At 35.3% G+C, this 16814-nt stretch overlaps 2 protein-coding genes across 2 annotated transcripts in view; one reads left to right on the top strand and one right to left on the bottom strand.

The window, feature by feature from the left end:
- Nucleotides 1-16814, top strand: part of aamdc (adipogenesis associated, Mth938 domain containing) — a 407769-nt gene that overhangs the window by 388620 nt on the left and 2335 nt on the right. The gene's annotated exons all lie outside the window — the stretch shown is intronic.
- On the bottom strand, nt 312-16181 carry rsf1a (remodeling and spacing factor 1a). Its single transcript, XM_059506937.1, has 16 exons — nt 15973-16181; nt 14825-14916; nt 14654-14746; nt 14274-14479; nt 13966-14087; nt 12331-13823; nt 12016-12246; nt 11163-11267; nt 10971-11050; nt 9993-10047; nt 7629-7732; nt 7479-7546; nt 6846-7032; nt 5447-5694; nt 4944-5129; nt 312-1828 (listed from the first exon to the last, which is right to left on the bottom strand). The coding sequence occupies exons 1-16, from the start codon at nt 16124-16126 to the stop codon at nt 1407-1409; spliced, it is 3846 nt and encodes a 1281-aa protein (XP_059362920.1). The 5' UTR covers nt 16127-16181; the 3' UTR covers nt 312-1406.

Here is a 16814-nt window from a genome sequence, read left to right as displayed (position 1 = left end):
CAAGTGCATTCAGTTGACACGTTAAAACTCAGACAGGGACTTAAATGTGACTGAACGTCTCATTAAAGTGTACTAAAACTTCAGAATCAGCTTTAAAAGTACAGAAAATGTCCTAATCTGAGAAATAAGTAAATAATGTCCTTTGTAATATAACATACAATGTTATTTTAGGTAAAGAGAGTATATTAGTCTTTTAAATTAAAATCATTTGCAGCTAAATTGGAGAATCTTTAATATTAAGATCATTTTCTATTATCCTCCACTGTGTTTCTTTGTTTATTTGCTGGTCTGCAAATAAAAAATGCAAATACAATTTTGCTGAAAACCTATTCACCTTCTGGCCATCTAAGATAAAGATTAGTTTTTTTTTGTTTTTCCCCATTTGACAGATTTGGAGAAATGTAGCATTCCATCACTCCTCTGCAGTGAATGGGTGCCGTCAGAATGAGAGTCCAAACAGCTGATAAAAACATCACAATAATCCACAGCACTCCAGTCCATCAGTGAACATCTTGTGAAGTCAAAAGCTGCTTGTTTGTAAGAAACAAATCTATCATTAGAACATTTTATAATTCAAATATACTTGTTTAGAGAATACTTTAATATATACAACCATATACTTGTTTAGAGCTTTTACAGACTGTTTTCACTTGTAAATTATGCTGGATCTCTGCATACTTCTCTCCTGATGCAGACAAGTATTTTTCACTGGACTTAACTTAAAGTTAAAACATCTTAATGAAGGATTTGTTTCTTATAAACATGCAGCTTTTGGCATCACAAGACCGTAATGGATGGACTGCAGGAGTGTGGATTATTGTGATGTTTTTATCAGCCGTTTGGACTCTCTTTCTGATGGCACCCATTCACTGCAGAGCATCCATTGGTGAGACACTGATGCAATGCTACATTTCTCCAAATCTGATGAAGAAACCATTTTTCACCATTTTTGGGTGAACATATCCTTAAATTAAATGGTTCAGCATCACCTTGTCAACCCCAAATTTCCTTCAGATACAAAAAGAAAAAAACAGCAACACAGAGAATGTAAAAGTCTAAAACACCAGTTTGAAATGCACGTAACACGTAAGCTTCAAATGCGCGCTGTCCACTGTCTCTACAGGGCGACCGAAGCTGCTTTATACAAACGAAATGGTACTGGCCATAAATGACAAAGTGCTTCACTCTGAGGAATGGTGACTGGAGGAGACCCTGTTCTAAACCGATAGGACGATGCATGCGGCTGGATGAACTAGAGTGCTTTTAAACATCTGAACGGACTCTACACATTTGTCTGGAAGCTTCATATTTGGTCCACTACACCCAAAACCAGGAGACTACGGTGGCTGAAGAGGGACATTCCCGTGACAAGGCGATGAAAAAACGTATTTAACCTACTGAGCTGATCATGACAACTGTTCACTGTCGAAAACTAAGTTAACAAGGTCCGTGACTCCAGTGAACTCTTCCTCATCCTCGTCGTCATCATCCTGAGCTGCGGCCCTCAGTGGGACCAAGCCGTTGTGCCTGACGGGACCTCGAGAACCCGCTCTGTGCTTCCACCGGACTCTTCCTCGTCCGTTCTCCTCTTCCTCCTCTTCTTCGTCTGTTTCGATGCGGTTCGACCTCTTGCGGAGGGGCTGTTCATCTTCCTCAGAGTCCTCTGTTTCTCCTCCATCCTCCTCCTCCTTGTCTTCACTGGAGCTTCTCTGCCGTCTCTGTTTTTCTCGTTTGTGCCTGTGTTTGGACTCTTCCCTTGATGAATTACACTTGTGTCCTTTTTCAGATCTTTGAAGCGATTTCTTTGGCTCTTTAGAAAGTATGGACTCTGGAAATACAGGAGGAGAAGAAAACTGTTTTCAATTTTAGTTGTAATTAAACTGTATAGCTAACAGTGAGCTAATATTTATATTTAGTGACAAAATGATGGTAATTACAAGAAAATAATTATAATAAAAAAACGGAAGAGTTCTTAGGGATGCATTGTTTCATTTTAATCATCTATTTTTGCGAAAAAAATAAATGTTTTGCCATAAATAAATCATCATGGTGTGCACTATGAGTTCAAGCAAGAACACACCACTACAGAAAAACCAAGAACAAAAATATCTTACAATATATATTTAAGAATTAAATAACAAACAAAAAAAAAGAAAAATACAAAAATACAGCGCAATTTTTTGGGGGTACAATCTGCAAATCAGCTAAGATTAAGTGGTCTTTGATGTCTAAATATATACTAAAATGAAAAACCTAGTAAAACTAAGTAATTATGTTTAAAAACACTTTCTAGCACTTAAAAAAATCTGCCTTCAAGCATTGGATTTTAAATTACTCATAATGAAAATAAATAAATTTGATATATTTTAATATTGCATTGTTTAAAAAACAATCATATTTAAAAAAAGAAAAAAAAGAAATTTAAAGTTAAATACTATGTATTTAAAATAATCAGATTTTTTTTTCAAATATTTTATATAAACAAAACACAAAGGTGAGTGGTTTTTACATTTTCTGATACATTTGCCTGAGGAAGGTCTATTGACTGTAATGTTGATAATAAAAGTTTGAGTTGTGAGCAGGATTTATAATTTTTTTCGAGACTAAATTGGGTTTTTTATCTGTCAGATCTTCGAATAACTTGGGTGTGTGAGACACTGTATTTTCTATTATTTATGTATAAACAAAAGGTGGATCATTTCGAGGTGCATATTGTCTTGTAACATGAAATCCCCTCAAAATACAAAACATTAAATATTACTCAAACAAAATATAGAACATTCATTGAATAAAAAAATAGGTATACTTATTGTTAGGGATGCACCAATAGGATTTTCTGGGGGTTGATACTGATGCCGATTTTAACACTTATTGGCCAATACCGATATTTTTCACTTCCTCTCTTATTTGAAGCATCAAAATAGATAGTATTTTGATCATGTTTTAAATCAGCAAAGTTCAAAACACCAAAAACAAATTATACTAGCAGTTTTATTGCTGCATCATCAAATAATTTCTAATGAACATGGATTGGCTCCATTAAACATTCAGCAGGCCTACATAAATACAACAAAACAGTTTTCAGGTACAGAAATAAAGTAAACAAATGCAAAATAACATTTTACTGTATTAATTAAATGCATATCCTTTTTTATTGTAACAGACTTTATTATGATTAATCTAGGGCTGCAACTAACGATTATTTTGATAATCGATTAATCTGCCGATTATTTTTACGATTAATCGGTTTATGTACTTATATTTTCGTTTTGCCCATTTTTTCCCCAAGTAACTTATTAATAAAGAGTCTTTATCATTCAACAGACTTTTTAGAGATTTTAACCATTTTGCATTGTCATTTCCTCATCAAAAACATACCTGGAGTTGTGTTTTATTATGTGCTAGTAATCCTTTGTCGAACTCTTCTGCAATCAAAACACTGACCCATACGTACTCTAGCAAATTTCACAAGGAGATTTTTAAATAATGTTTTCACCATGGCAGTCCTTAGGGCTCCTAAAGTAGTTTAACATCCCGAACAAAGCTTATTAAGGAATCTTTCAGAACATATTTTCACTAAGAATAAGAATAAAACAGAATAAAATTGCAGTACATTGCATTTTATTATTATTTTTTTTTCCTGTAAACACAACTTATACCTGGGAAACAGCTTCATAGCTCATGCTGTGAAATTGTAAACAGTCATTCGAATAAAGTGACAATGGCATGAAACCTGAATGGAAATCACATTTTAAAGTAAAATCCATCAGAAAAAAAGTATTGAAAAAATATGAAAAAAAATTGACAAAAAAAACTTGCTTAGTGAAAAAGAGCAGTAAATACTTAGAAAAAAGTGCATTTCAAATACATTTAAACATTTACTTCTCTCATTCAGTCATAATTAGGCTGCAAGATTGAATTATGAACTGGTAAACGAAAAACTGATCACAGAACATGTTTGTAAAGCTTTAAATGTTAACTGTTAAAAAGCAATGTTATCCGCTTTTACGACTAAACATCTAAACATTTGCAAACAACATTGTACTGGAGAATCTGAACATATAAAAGTCAGTTCAGTAGTGCAAAGTTTAGAGGTTACTCTTTTTTTTTTTTTTGAAGGCTCAAAGTTAAGTACTCCCACACTTTGGATGACTTTGTTCGATTAGTTTTATCTTCCGCTTTTTTTTCTTTCTTTCTCGAGCTTACTCCACTGCCGTCTGTCTCCACCATCTCGCTGAATGCTGCAGAGAGCTGTTTGGGAAGCACGTGACATAAAACGAGTCCAGCTATTGGCTATTCGTTACTTCTCCTGCTGTACTGGCTGAGTAAAACCTCCGGTGGCTCATTACTGCCACACTTTGGTCACCGCAGATTTAAAATATGCATGAAATGAGGCACTTACGGCAAATAAAAGTTATTTAGCAACTAATCGATGACTAAATTAGTTGACAACTATTTTAATAATCGATTTTAATCGATTAAATCGATTAGTTGTTTCAGCTCTAGATTAATCTTCTAATTGGTTTTTGTAGACATTTTAATATTTTTTGTAAGTTTAAATATGTGTTGATATGTGTTAATGCTGTGTTTTGTTTAGCTCTCATGGTAAAAAAGAGCGCAATAAACGTAATAAAACAATAAAACGTAATAGGATTAGCATTAAAGTGGAGACAGCAACGTTAGGATTATACAGCTCAGTACCTTCACACATTTAATTAATAAACCATCGATTTGTTATATCGGACTTTTCCTTATACAACCGATATGCCGATAAATTGAGGAAAAATCGGCCGATATATCGGTGCATCCCTACTCACTGTCTTTGGTCAGTTTTGATCAAATTCAAGATCTCTGTGTCATATCAGAGCACTAGCACACATGGCTAAGGCTCAGATGACATTGGCATAAATAACCATTTAAAACAGGAGTATGGCTGCACTCACCTTCACTGTTGGAGCTGGAAAGACGTCGACGGTGAGGAAGAGAGGAGTGTTTCTGACCGGACGCCTTCTGTGACCCTTCAGACTCTGACGTCTCATGGTAGTTGACATGAGAGTTCTGACGCCGTCGTGGACGCCTTCTATTCACGTCCACGTCGCTGTCGCTGAACTCGTTAGAGCCTTCGGTTTCTACCAGATCAACAGAAAAGTAAAAACCATAAGAATGCAATGTGACACACTAATAAGGCTCTGTTACAAAACCTAGTGACCTTCCCTAGACAGCCTTCCTCCAAAAACAGAAGGAACAAAATATCTATAAAAATGTAGTCTATGAATTATATAAGGTTCTTCTGTCATTCATAAACTCATTGTCTGATAGCCCCTCCCCCTTCAGTGTGAAGTTCATACTACAAACCTTTGTAGAATAGAGCATAGGTACGCGATATAGGTCGCACCTGACATGTTATTCATTTAGGATATGAATGGATATGAAAACTCAAACAGACCCATTTCCTCTTCCTCCTCTTCCTCAGAGTCTAGCATGTCCTCTTCTTCTGAGGAGCCTCGTCGTCGGTCAGGAGGTCTGCGTCTGCTCCTCCTGGTTCTCTGGGAGCGAGCTCTTCTTCCTGTCCTCCTGGAGGACGGTTGATTCTCGGTGGCACTTTCACCGCTGCCCCATTCACTCACGTCATAAGAGCCCACGTCACCATCAGACGCACCGTCTCCCGAAGCCACAAAATCCTCCTCCTCCATGCTAGCAACATAGAAATTAAAACAAAATCATGCTTTTGTTCAGCAAGGATGCATTTACGTGTTTAAAAGTGACAGTAAAGACATTTGGAATGTTACAAAAGACTTTGATTACAAATGGATGCTGTTCTTTTGAACTTTCCTTTTGCTGTTTTCATCATTGATAATAATCAGAAATGTTTCTGAAGCAGTAAATCAGAATATTAGATTGATTTCTGAAGATCATGTGACACTGAAGACTGGAGGAATGATGCTGAAAATACAGTAATAAATTACAATTTAGAATATTTTAAAAGTCCTTTATGATATATTTTCAAAATATTTTCAATCAAATAAATACAACCTGGGTGAGCATTAAATACCTTTTTTTTAAATAAAGTAAACACTAATAAATATATTTTACTGACACTTAGCTTTAAGGAATAAACTATATACATTTTGAGCACAACGCTTATCCTCAAGAGATAAATAGATGTAATACAGTCCTTTTAGTGTATAATTTACGACATTACAACACAAAATACTGTAATGATTGACAATGACAAGAGTGATAATTATTAGATGAATGTAAGTAGTACAACAAATACTGCCATGATGCATAAATAAATTATAAATCATGTATAATAAATAAATAATATTTATTATTTATAATATAAATAATAAATTATGCATTACAGTAAAAGGAATTTTGGAGAAAATTTTTGGTGTTTAATTATCATGCAAAAAATCATAACGGTCCTAAAAATATGAAAATATTGTCTTATTTCCTTTGATTTTGGGGTAAAATATGCCCAGCGCCAGTTCTTGACAAGTTTTGTGAAATTCACCAGGAGTCTATCCTAAAAATGTATTTATTTTATAAGGCTTACGATCTGTATGAATGCTTTCCTTTCTTATATTTTATTGCTATTTTATTGTCTTTTTGTGACTTATTGTGTTTTTATTTTTCTTTTGTTGTAAAGCACTTCGGACAACCATGGGTTGTAATTAATGGTGCAAAATAAAAAAATTGCCATTGCCACCCATAGAATTTTTGGAAAGTATAATAGTTTATTTGTGAATGAGATGTTTTATATTTTGAAGAAATGGCATAAAATCCATCTGGTTTTTTGATTCCCTGGTATTGTAAATATTCTAGTGTGTGTTGACACACACCTGTCACTGAGGTGGAACTCGTCCTCGCTCTCCTCCTCATCCAGTGTACTGTCACTGTCCAGGTCATTGAGTCGCCGGCGTTTCCTCTTGCGCGGGGCGGGAGCTTTCACCGGCCGTCGACTCTCTCGGCTCACCGCGCTCCTCTGCTGACTTGTGACCAGCGCCATAGGTTCACCACGACCAGTGCCTGCAGTCAATTCAATATGTAACCAAAAACATACGAGTGACCCTGGAGCACAAAACCAGTCATAAGGGTCAATTTTTGGAAATTGAGGTTTATACATCATCTGAAAGCTGAATAAATAAGATTTCCAATGATGCATGTTTGTTAGGATCTGACAATATTTGTCTGAGATACAACTATTTGAAAATCTGGAATCTGAGGGTGCAAAAAAATTCTAAATATTGAGAAAATTGCCTTTTAAAGTTGTCCAAATTAAGTTCATAGCAATGCAAATTACTAATCAAAAATTCAGCTTTTATATATTTATAGTCGGAAATTTATGAAATAGCTTCATGGAACATGAACTTTACTTAATATTGTAATGATTTTTGGCATTAAAGAAAAATTGATAATTTTGACCCATACAATTTTTTTTTGGCTACTGCTACAAATATACCCCAGTGACCAACCTCCTCCTTCTGGATCTTGAATGTCTTCCTCTATTGCTTCATCAATGGCTTCATCGAAATCATCAAATCTGGTCATTAGTGAGAAGAAGATCAAGAATAAGTCAGACTTCAGATATCTTAGAGTTTATTTCTACAAGAAATGTTGATTACCTATAACTGATGGATTTCCTCGTCCTAGTCGATCGCCTGCCCAGATTCTTACTCTTCTTAACATCTTTTTTCTTCTCTGTCAAGCTGTCCTCTCCATCACCATCCTGACATGATGAAGAGGAGTTCATTTAAAATCAAATAAAGCTGATTCAGACATCTTATTAGCTTACAGTATTTAATTAATATATGATTAATTCATTTAATTATAGCATAGTATACTATGGCTTAATTTACTGAAGTATTCTATGGTATAAAATAAGGTATTTTACACTATGGTACAATATAGCATAGCACATTATGTTATAGGAAATTACAGTATGCAACATTCTATAATATACATTATAATACAAAATTACTGATTTATGTTCAATTGATTTAGATGCTACGCATAATTTACTATAGTATACTGTTGTATAGAATGAGGTACTATTCAGTATGAAACAGTACAGCATAAACATTATGTTATTGGAAAGTACAGTATTCGACATTGTATAATAATATGATACAATATAATAATTAAATTATGTTTAATTAATTTCTGTTTAATTAATTTAGAAATAGCATAGCCTATTATAGTGGAGGATGAAAAATGACTTAAGTATACATAAATAAATAAATAAATGCATAAATGCAGAAACAAATAAATTAATTTAGAAATGCATAAACAAAAAAATGAAGAAATAAAAAAATAATGAATTAAATGCAGAAATAAGAAAATAAATGTAGAAATACACAAATGAATGAATAAATTAAATGTTGAAATAAATAAATAAATGAATAAATAAATGCAGAAATGCATAAATTAATGAATATATAATTTTGTCAAAAGTGTCATTTTTAATTTTGCTTGTTTTGTACAATTTGTGTTATACTAAATTTATTTCTACATGTATTTATATATTTCTAAATTTATTTATTTTTACATTTCTACATTTATTTATTTCTGTATTTCTGTGTCTGTATGTTAATAAGGTAGGCGGTGCAAGCCTCTCTCAGTGCAGGATTGGTTTAACAGGATCGTTATCGTTAAGGCTGTACAGTACTGTAAGGCAGTATAGTATACAGTATAGCACAACACCTTTTGTTATAGGAAAGTATGGGACATTACAGTATAATATAATATAGAATAATTGTATATTTAATTTAAAAATAACATAGCATACTATGGCGAAGTTTACTATAGTATAAAATAGTACAGCATATATGACCCTGGAGCACAAAAGCAGTCTTAAGTCACAGGGTTAAGTGACCATCCCTAACCCAAAATCATTAGGACAGTGGTTCCCAACCTTTTTCAACTCGCGGCCCACACAACCACACACATATGTTTGCGCGCCCCACTTCAAAAACACTAACTGACCCCGCTATTGTAATAACTTAGTAATCAGAAACTAGATTTTTAACTGTATTTATTGAATGAACTAGGGCTGTGCGATATGGACAAAAAAAAAACTATCGCGATTTCTTTGATCAATTTTGCGATTGTGACACACACCGATATGCTTTTACAGTCATAAATGCATTCAGGATTAATTTTAAACACATTTCCAAAGGAAAACCAATTAGAGCTTTATCAAAAAGTTCTAACGTCTCTAGAACAGACATAAGTCAAAATTATCACCATAGTAAAGATTTAACAAAATGTATAGACTTATGGCAAAAAAAAAAAAAAAAAAATCACAGACAGAGTGTGAACCTGGAGTTAGGCATATGCCCAGTCTGTTCTGTTCTCGCGCAAGGCGCAATGCATTCTGATTGGATCGGATAGCATACTGTGGGAAGTCAGGGCCACGGAAAATCGTGCTATAAAGCGATTTAGAAATTGCGCACGCTCAAATCATGATTTTATGACAATTTCTTTTAATTGCACAGCCCTAGAATGGACTGGAAATGAACAGAAAATAATTGGCGGTCCACCTGCAATACCACCGCGACACACTAGGGGGCGGACCACAGGTTGAAAACCACTGCATTAGGATATTAAGTAAATATCATGTTCCATGAAGATATTTTCTAAATTTCCTACCATAAATATATCAAAACATAATTTTTGATTAGTAATATGCATTGCTAAGAACTTCATTTGGACAACTTTAAAGGCGATTTTCTCAATATTTAGATTTTTTTGCATCCTCAGATTCAAGATTTTCAGATAGTTGTATCACAGCCAAATATTGTCCAATCATAACAAACCATAAATCAATGGAAATGTTATTTATTCAGCTTTCAGAAGAACCCTTATGATTGGTTATGCACTCCAGGGTCACATAATATAGTATAGTATAGTATAGTATAGTATAGTATAGTATAGTATAGTATAGTATAGTAGTATAGTATAGTATAATATAATGGTTGCATACTCACTGGGGTGGGTATAATGTTCTCCACACTGATACCTACATACACTAACCGCTCACGTCTGAAAGAGACAAAACAAGAACCATAACTCAGAATCACACAAGGCTACTCATCACTGAAGATTATTCGGTAATGCGATATATCACGATAATTAATATGCATGATATTTTTATCATGGACACTTTAAAATACAGAGAATAATTATTTATTAAAAATTATTCTGAATTTTTAATGCATTTTAAGAATACTTTTCAAATCAACTGGTCACAATGCGCAACACAGCTGTATGCAGCGTCAAAGACTGCTCCTGAAATTTAATTAAGGTATTTAAATAGCTATTCAGATTTTTGTATTCGCTATGGTGTTAATCAAAGCGTCAAATACTTAAATACTTAGACTTAATAGGCCATTTATTTTAAAATTTTATTTATATAATATATATAAATCAGTGACTACAACACGCCCTAGATCACACTTTACATTAGGGCTTCATTATATGTCATTAGTTAACATAAACAGCCAATGAAAAATTCTTCTTAACATTCATTAATCTTAGGGAATTCCAATATTTAACACATTGTTAAAATCAAAAGTTGCCACTGTGTTATTAAGAGCTATTATGAATTGAGCGTGAAAGATTAATAATGTCTTTAGCATATGTAGGTATTGCTCATTGTGAAGGTTAACTAATGAGATCTTATTGTAAAGTGATACCTATTGGTCTTTATAATTCTTTTGCACTTTAATCTGTGTAAAATGTTTTAAATGTATAAATTTTTTGTGTATTGCTTTATTGTAGGCCTATTTAAATTTTCAGTTATTTTTGTTTAAAAAAAAAAACAATTAAACCTGTTAACTGCAACTAAATTTTTATATTGTGATAATACCGTATACCGTGATAAAAGCATTAGCAATTAATCGCAACATGAAAATTTGATACCGGCATCTCCCTAGATGTATATGCATGTGTGTGTGTATCTACACCTTCGTTCAGCTCTCTCTTTCTTCTTCAAAGCCGTGTCCAGATTCTGAAGCTGTTCTTCAAGCCTCTCACAGAGAAGCTTCTGTGAATGACAAGAGCATATACTACATGAGTACAGCTCACATGCACACACACACACACACACACACACACACACACACACAAGCCTATAACACAGAGACCGAAGCCCTTACATGCTGGCAGTGAGGACAGAACCATTCTCCATCAGGAATGATCATTAGAGGAGGCCTCAGACAGGCCGTGTGATAGCCGCTGTCACACATGTCACAAAGAAGGATCTGGGACAAACATACAAGAGAGAAACGATGCTCTTTAAGAATATTAAATCAGCAATTAATATTAGTTATGTCTCTTTTTAAAGTATTATCTATGCCATTTGATGGACAATATTAAGCCTCATCTTTGTAGCTTGGATCATTTCAGAAGCATCTGTGCCTCAATTGCATTTCATATTCTTTTATACAGAATTAAATTAATATTATAAGCTGAATAATCCCTTATGTCTGCGGTTGGAGCTGGAGTCTAACAAACCTTTCACGATAAGCATGTTCTATTATGTGTTTGTTATTTAAATTGTTTTATTAATTTATTTACTCACTTACTTTAATCTTTTAAAGTGTTTTTTTTAATTAATTAAAAATATGGGTGATAATCAGCGTTATTTTAGAACTATTTATTTACTATTACATTAGTTATGAATATTTTATTAGATTTTATTAAGTTTTTGTTATTTTAATTTACTTTAAATGTTTTTTTTGTGTGTTTCTTTCAGTATTTCAAACTTCTTTTATTTTAATTAGTTTCAGTTTATTAGTTTTAGTTGTAGTTAACAATATCAATATCAATCATATTGTATAGCAATGTGTTAAAAAAACACATAGAAACATTCTAGTACTGAGTTTCACATGAGCAAGCTCCAATCATGTTGCCATTAGATATTTATAGTCCTAGACAACTCTCCCTTTTGAGACATAAACTCGATTTATAACCAAAAGTAGTAATCTGAATTGATGAACAATAACTCACTAGTTCTGGGTGGTTGGCGAGCCCACAGTGTTTACAAGCATCTTCCGGTGGAATCTCATTGGATTGGTCCGATTCGGTCTCACTCTTGTGGTCTCCCTTCTCTGATTTGTTGTCTTCATTGTTTGCAGATTTGTCGTCGGCCATTTCTTCTTCCCACTCCTGAGCTCCTTTGGATTTGCAATTTCTTGAACGAATTTTCGACCAACATTTCCGTCGGTGTCGCCTTTTGGCCTAGAAGAGTCAAAAGAACCGTTTGCGTGAATAAAAGAATACTGTAAAATTCATTGGACTGGATATAAAAAGCTTTCATGCTACCTTAAAAGACTTGGTCTGTACGTCTGTGTCCTCTTTTATGTGCACCTCCTTCTTGGATTGAATTTTCGCCTCTTCGTCTTCCATGCACTCCTCTTCCTCCTGAGCTGCTGAGGAGGCTGAAAGTTTCCCGTCTTGTTTCCTATCCCGACTATCTGCCACTTTTGGGCTGGGCTTACAGATTCTGGCAGATCTCCGCAGGGATCTCCGATTGCTGGTTTCCGACTCCTCTGCATCCTTGTTCTGGAGTTCAGGCGTTCGTCTGTGAAGCGGGATCTTAATCTTCAGGCGAATCCCTTCCTTCTGAAGTTCTGACGATACCTCTTCGTCATCGTTGGGTACGATTTTTTCAGCATCCTTTTCCAAAACCTCTTCAATCCTGGATGCATTTTGCCCATCTTCTTTTGCTTGCAGCTTGGATTTGGTCTTTTGTAACCGTCTCTTTCTTGAGCTTTTCAGACTTTTGTCTTTGCTGACATCCTCAACCACAACATCGTTTTTTTCTTCAGCTGACAAACCAGCTGTCTTGCTTTTGAGTTCTTCGTCTTCCTTGTCAGCTTTTTCCACCTTTTCCGCAACTGAAGTGGTCTCTTCAGTCGTTGGTGACTTCTCAACAAGGTTTGATGCTTTCGCAGACACATCTGGGATCTTACCGCAAACATCTTTTAACAAACCCTCAGGGATGCTACAAGGAAGAGGACCGTTGTCTGCTTGAAGCGTGGATTTCCCAACAAGGACAGACTGTCTTACAATATCTGTGCCTCCAACTTCAGTCTTCATGACATTCCCATTTCCGTGATGACCATTTGAAGAATTATCGACTTCATTCAATGGCTTTTTACACTCGATGGGACCTTTGATAACACCTGTGTATTGTTCCCGTGCTGCCATTTGGTCAACCTTTGGCTCTTGTGGGACAGGGATGATAGCCATCGGTCCTTTCTCCCCATCATTTGGGTATTCTCTTCCGATTTGCTGCTCCCTCAGTATCAAGACAGAAGGATTGCGAACGATTATACCTCCTGTGCTGATGCTACCGTTGCTGTTAAGGTTGTTGTTGCTGTGATTGACGCTGTTGTAGTAATTGCTCACACTCCGTTTCAACTCCCTCTTCTTCAGTGGGATTTTAGCCTGTTGGTCGCTCTTTATAACTCTAGCCACGTTCTCAAACACCAGCTCTTTCTTGTCTTCGTGCACCTCTGATTTCACCGCCGGGTCGTGTTTGATGGAAGCAGGGGGCATGACGACGGAAATAGCATTCCATGGTTTGGGACAATCTTTCGGTTCTTCTTTGAGGAGAGTTTTGATCGTACTAACCCTGTTGTCAATGACAACTCTGGGTTTAAGAATTTCTGCATCATTCGCTTCTTGCTCTGGTTTAATGGGATCCGCTGCTTCTTTCTTAATGGCTTTAGGAATTAACTCACTCTCGTTGGAATTGAAGGTGCTGTTGGTAAAATCTCCGGATACATGGTTCTTCAAGTCTTCGGTCTCACCTTGAAAATGAAACAAAACAGAAGTACATGAGAAACGGTTTAGTTTCAACCTCTGTAAGTGAGAGTTTGGCTGTAACAACACATTTATAATTCAGAATCAGCTTAAAGCCCAGAATTGAAATTATTTTCCAACAAGTTTTACCTTTAACACCTTCTTTTTCCATACTTGGGCTGGTGGGACCATCTTGCTTCTCTTGGTCCGTCGCGGCTGGATCGATCTTAGCTTTAAGCTGTTCTAGTGTATCTGCAAGATCATTCCTAGTCCTGTTGGGAAAAAAATAAAAATGCATTTATTTTTCTTTGATAAGCTTGATTAAAGAAGATTTCACTCTTATACTTAACTTGTAAACTAGTATATAACAGGTTTAACCTTCTACGTGAACACAAATAATGTAGTCCAAATTCATTTTGGTAAACAACATTCTGGTCTTCTCCCCACTAATAGCTCACCTTGCAATGCATTTCCACGAGGACCCATCCAAATCATCCTGTTCCTCAGAATAAACACGTATATTCTGATCTTGATCTGACTGGAACCAGTAGAGAAGACCTTCCTTGTCTCTACCGATGGGCTGTAGACGCATCTTGTCCGGATCTTCTTCGTTGATTAACGTCTTAAACTTGAGATTGTCGTCAAATTGGCACTCGCACAAGTACTGTTAGAGAAATTAGGAAAAAAGTTGAATCTCACAGTCGCAATAGATTTAGGGGTTAAATATGATGTGGACACATTCTTGACTGGTTTCTTTAAAAGCAATAAAACTCGCCATCTAAATAAGTCAAACTCTATTGCTTGAGTACAGAAAATATGTTGCTTTGGGAGTACTTACCTTTAAAATGCCAGTCTTACACTCTACTGTCATTTCCAGGTAGCTTTTTCTCTCCATTTCCCATGCCCAGGTGCTGTTAAATTCTTGGCACACCTACATCAACATGATTTCAACAAACAGATGCATTTGCATGGGCATATTTACACATCCATAGAGAAAAAAAACTCTTACCTTTACGAGATACTTCTCCCATCTGTCTGGTGTGACCGACTTACCGATCTTCCGCAACAGTTTGACATGGAGCTCAATCAACGGCCGAGGAACTAAATTGTACAGAAATCAGAATTTATATTATATTATCATTTGTAACATTAGCATGAATCTTCAGTTGGTGAGGGGAAAAAAAACATGCTTGCAATACCTTTGATATTTTCATAATCACATTTAGACATTTTTATATAACCAAAAACTTTTCATAAAACATGTTTATGCATGTAAATAACTCATAATGACAGCATTTATTTTTTTCTCTTACGTTTTTGCTTGTTACATTTACATACGTTTACATACACAAATGATGTTCATATGTTCATAGTTTCTGCTTATAGTGTACATACACTTTTACATAATCCATCTTTATAGTATGTTCATGCTGATAGTATTTAAATCTGTAAATTACGTCAATAATACTGCCTTATCTGTATAGTTATTGTACATATTGTAGACCTTGTATATTCTGTACTTACTGCTTATTGCACTTCTGGTTAGATGCTAACTGCATTTCGTTGCCTTATACCTTACATGTGCAATGACAATAAAGTTTAATCTAATCTAATCTAATCTAAATGACAACATTAGTGTGGTGGAGCTCGGATTCAGCTGTGGTTACACGACAAATGCATGTACGTAGTTAATACAGTATTCAAAGGGGGCGGGGCGTAAACAATCGCACGTAAGCAAATCTGTGCAGCGCTACTATTATTACAAACGTTACATTGTAACATAGGAAGTTGACAGCGGCATGCGCATGCGCACTGTGCGGCTACAGTCCCATAGGTGTTTATAATCTGAATGTAAATGTATTATCAGGCCAAGTGTCTCTCCATTTAATTGATGCTAACAGCTTTAGCGGTGCGTATAGTCAATGGTAATCAAAGATTAGTCTTAAAATGGGATTTTTCCACTGTTTCAGGAGTGGACAAATCACACATGACTGCTTTCAAAAACACATCGCCACTTCACATTCCGTTTTAAAAGCGTCAGGGACACGGTTCCCATCCAAACAAAGACTACGAGGACCCAACAAGCCCAACTTTAAGTGACCAAACCCCTGATGGGGAAAGATGGGGAGCCTGTCCAGATAAACTCGCTCAGCTCACCCGCTGATGTCGCCTGTAGGTACCGCTCCAGCTGCGGGAACGACAGCTCGGGCAGATCCAGAACAGACCCGTAGCGCTCCAGAAACGAGCAGACCACCGCGAAACCGGGACTGACATCTGGAGGAAGAGCCGCTGTGGTGCCCAGAGCAGCCATCTTTCCTGGAGATGACGAACTGTGCTCTGCTCAGACCCAAAACTGCCCACAATACACCGCGACACCCACCCAGAGAGAGAGAGCATCATCCAGAGGGGCATCTACAAAGCCGCCGCCGCCATCGTCGTCATCATCTTCGTCATCATCATCACAACAATAAAGAGCTGCTTTAACATGCCGCAGCTTTATATATATATATATATATATATATATATATATATATATATATATATATATATATATATATATATATATAAAGCGTAATTTAATCGTGGTCGGGATGAATAGTTTAATAAATAAACGTTATATTTAAATGAAATAAATATTTTTTTACTTTGATTACAACACAGTTAAGTATAACATGACGTCACACTTATTTCCACAAACATTTTTCTGTTATAAACATATCGTGTGTTTATTCATTACCGGGATGGATAATAAAAAGTGATAGTGAGTTAATATTTTTTATAACAACATTCTATTAATTGATTATAATCATGTAATACAATGTTCTTACATATTTTATTTATTCAAATAACAGTGCTTCTGATATGACGTTTACATATGCAATTCTCCTGATATGTAATAATAATGAATATGTTATTTATAAAAAGTCGTGGCAGCTCGGTTGAGGGGATGAGTGCCATGCCGTTGACTGATTGAACTCTAGATTTTTGTACGTCACTGA

This window comes from Carassius carassius, chromosome 23 (genome assembly GCF_963082965.1).
Source record: "Carassius carassius chromosome 23, fCarCar2.1, whole genome shotgun sequence".
In the NCBI taxonomy this organism is placed as follows: Eukaryota; Metazoa; Chordata; class Actinopteri; order Cypriniformes; family Cyprinidae; genus Carassius; species Carassius carassius.
The sequence above is the reverse complement of the archived record's forward strand: the minus strand, read 5'-3'. Positions and strand labels throughout refer to the sequence as shown.

Coding starts and splice junctions, on each gene's coding strand:
- rsf1a (XM_059506937.1), bottom strand. CDS start 16,126: ATGGCTGCTCTGGGCACCACAGCGGCTCTTCCTCCAGATGTCAGTCCC. Junction 12,247..12,330: donor TACAGACCAAGTCTTTTAAG/GTAGCATGAAAG, acceptor TGACTCTTCTAG/GCCAAAAGGCGACACCGACG. Junction 1,829..4,943: donor TTCCAGCTCCAACAGTGAAG/GTGAGTGCAGCC, acceptor CTGTATTTCCAG/AGTCCATACTTTCTAAAGAG.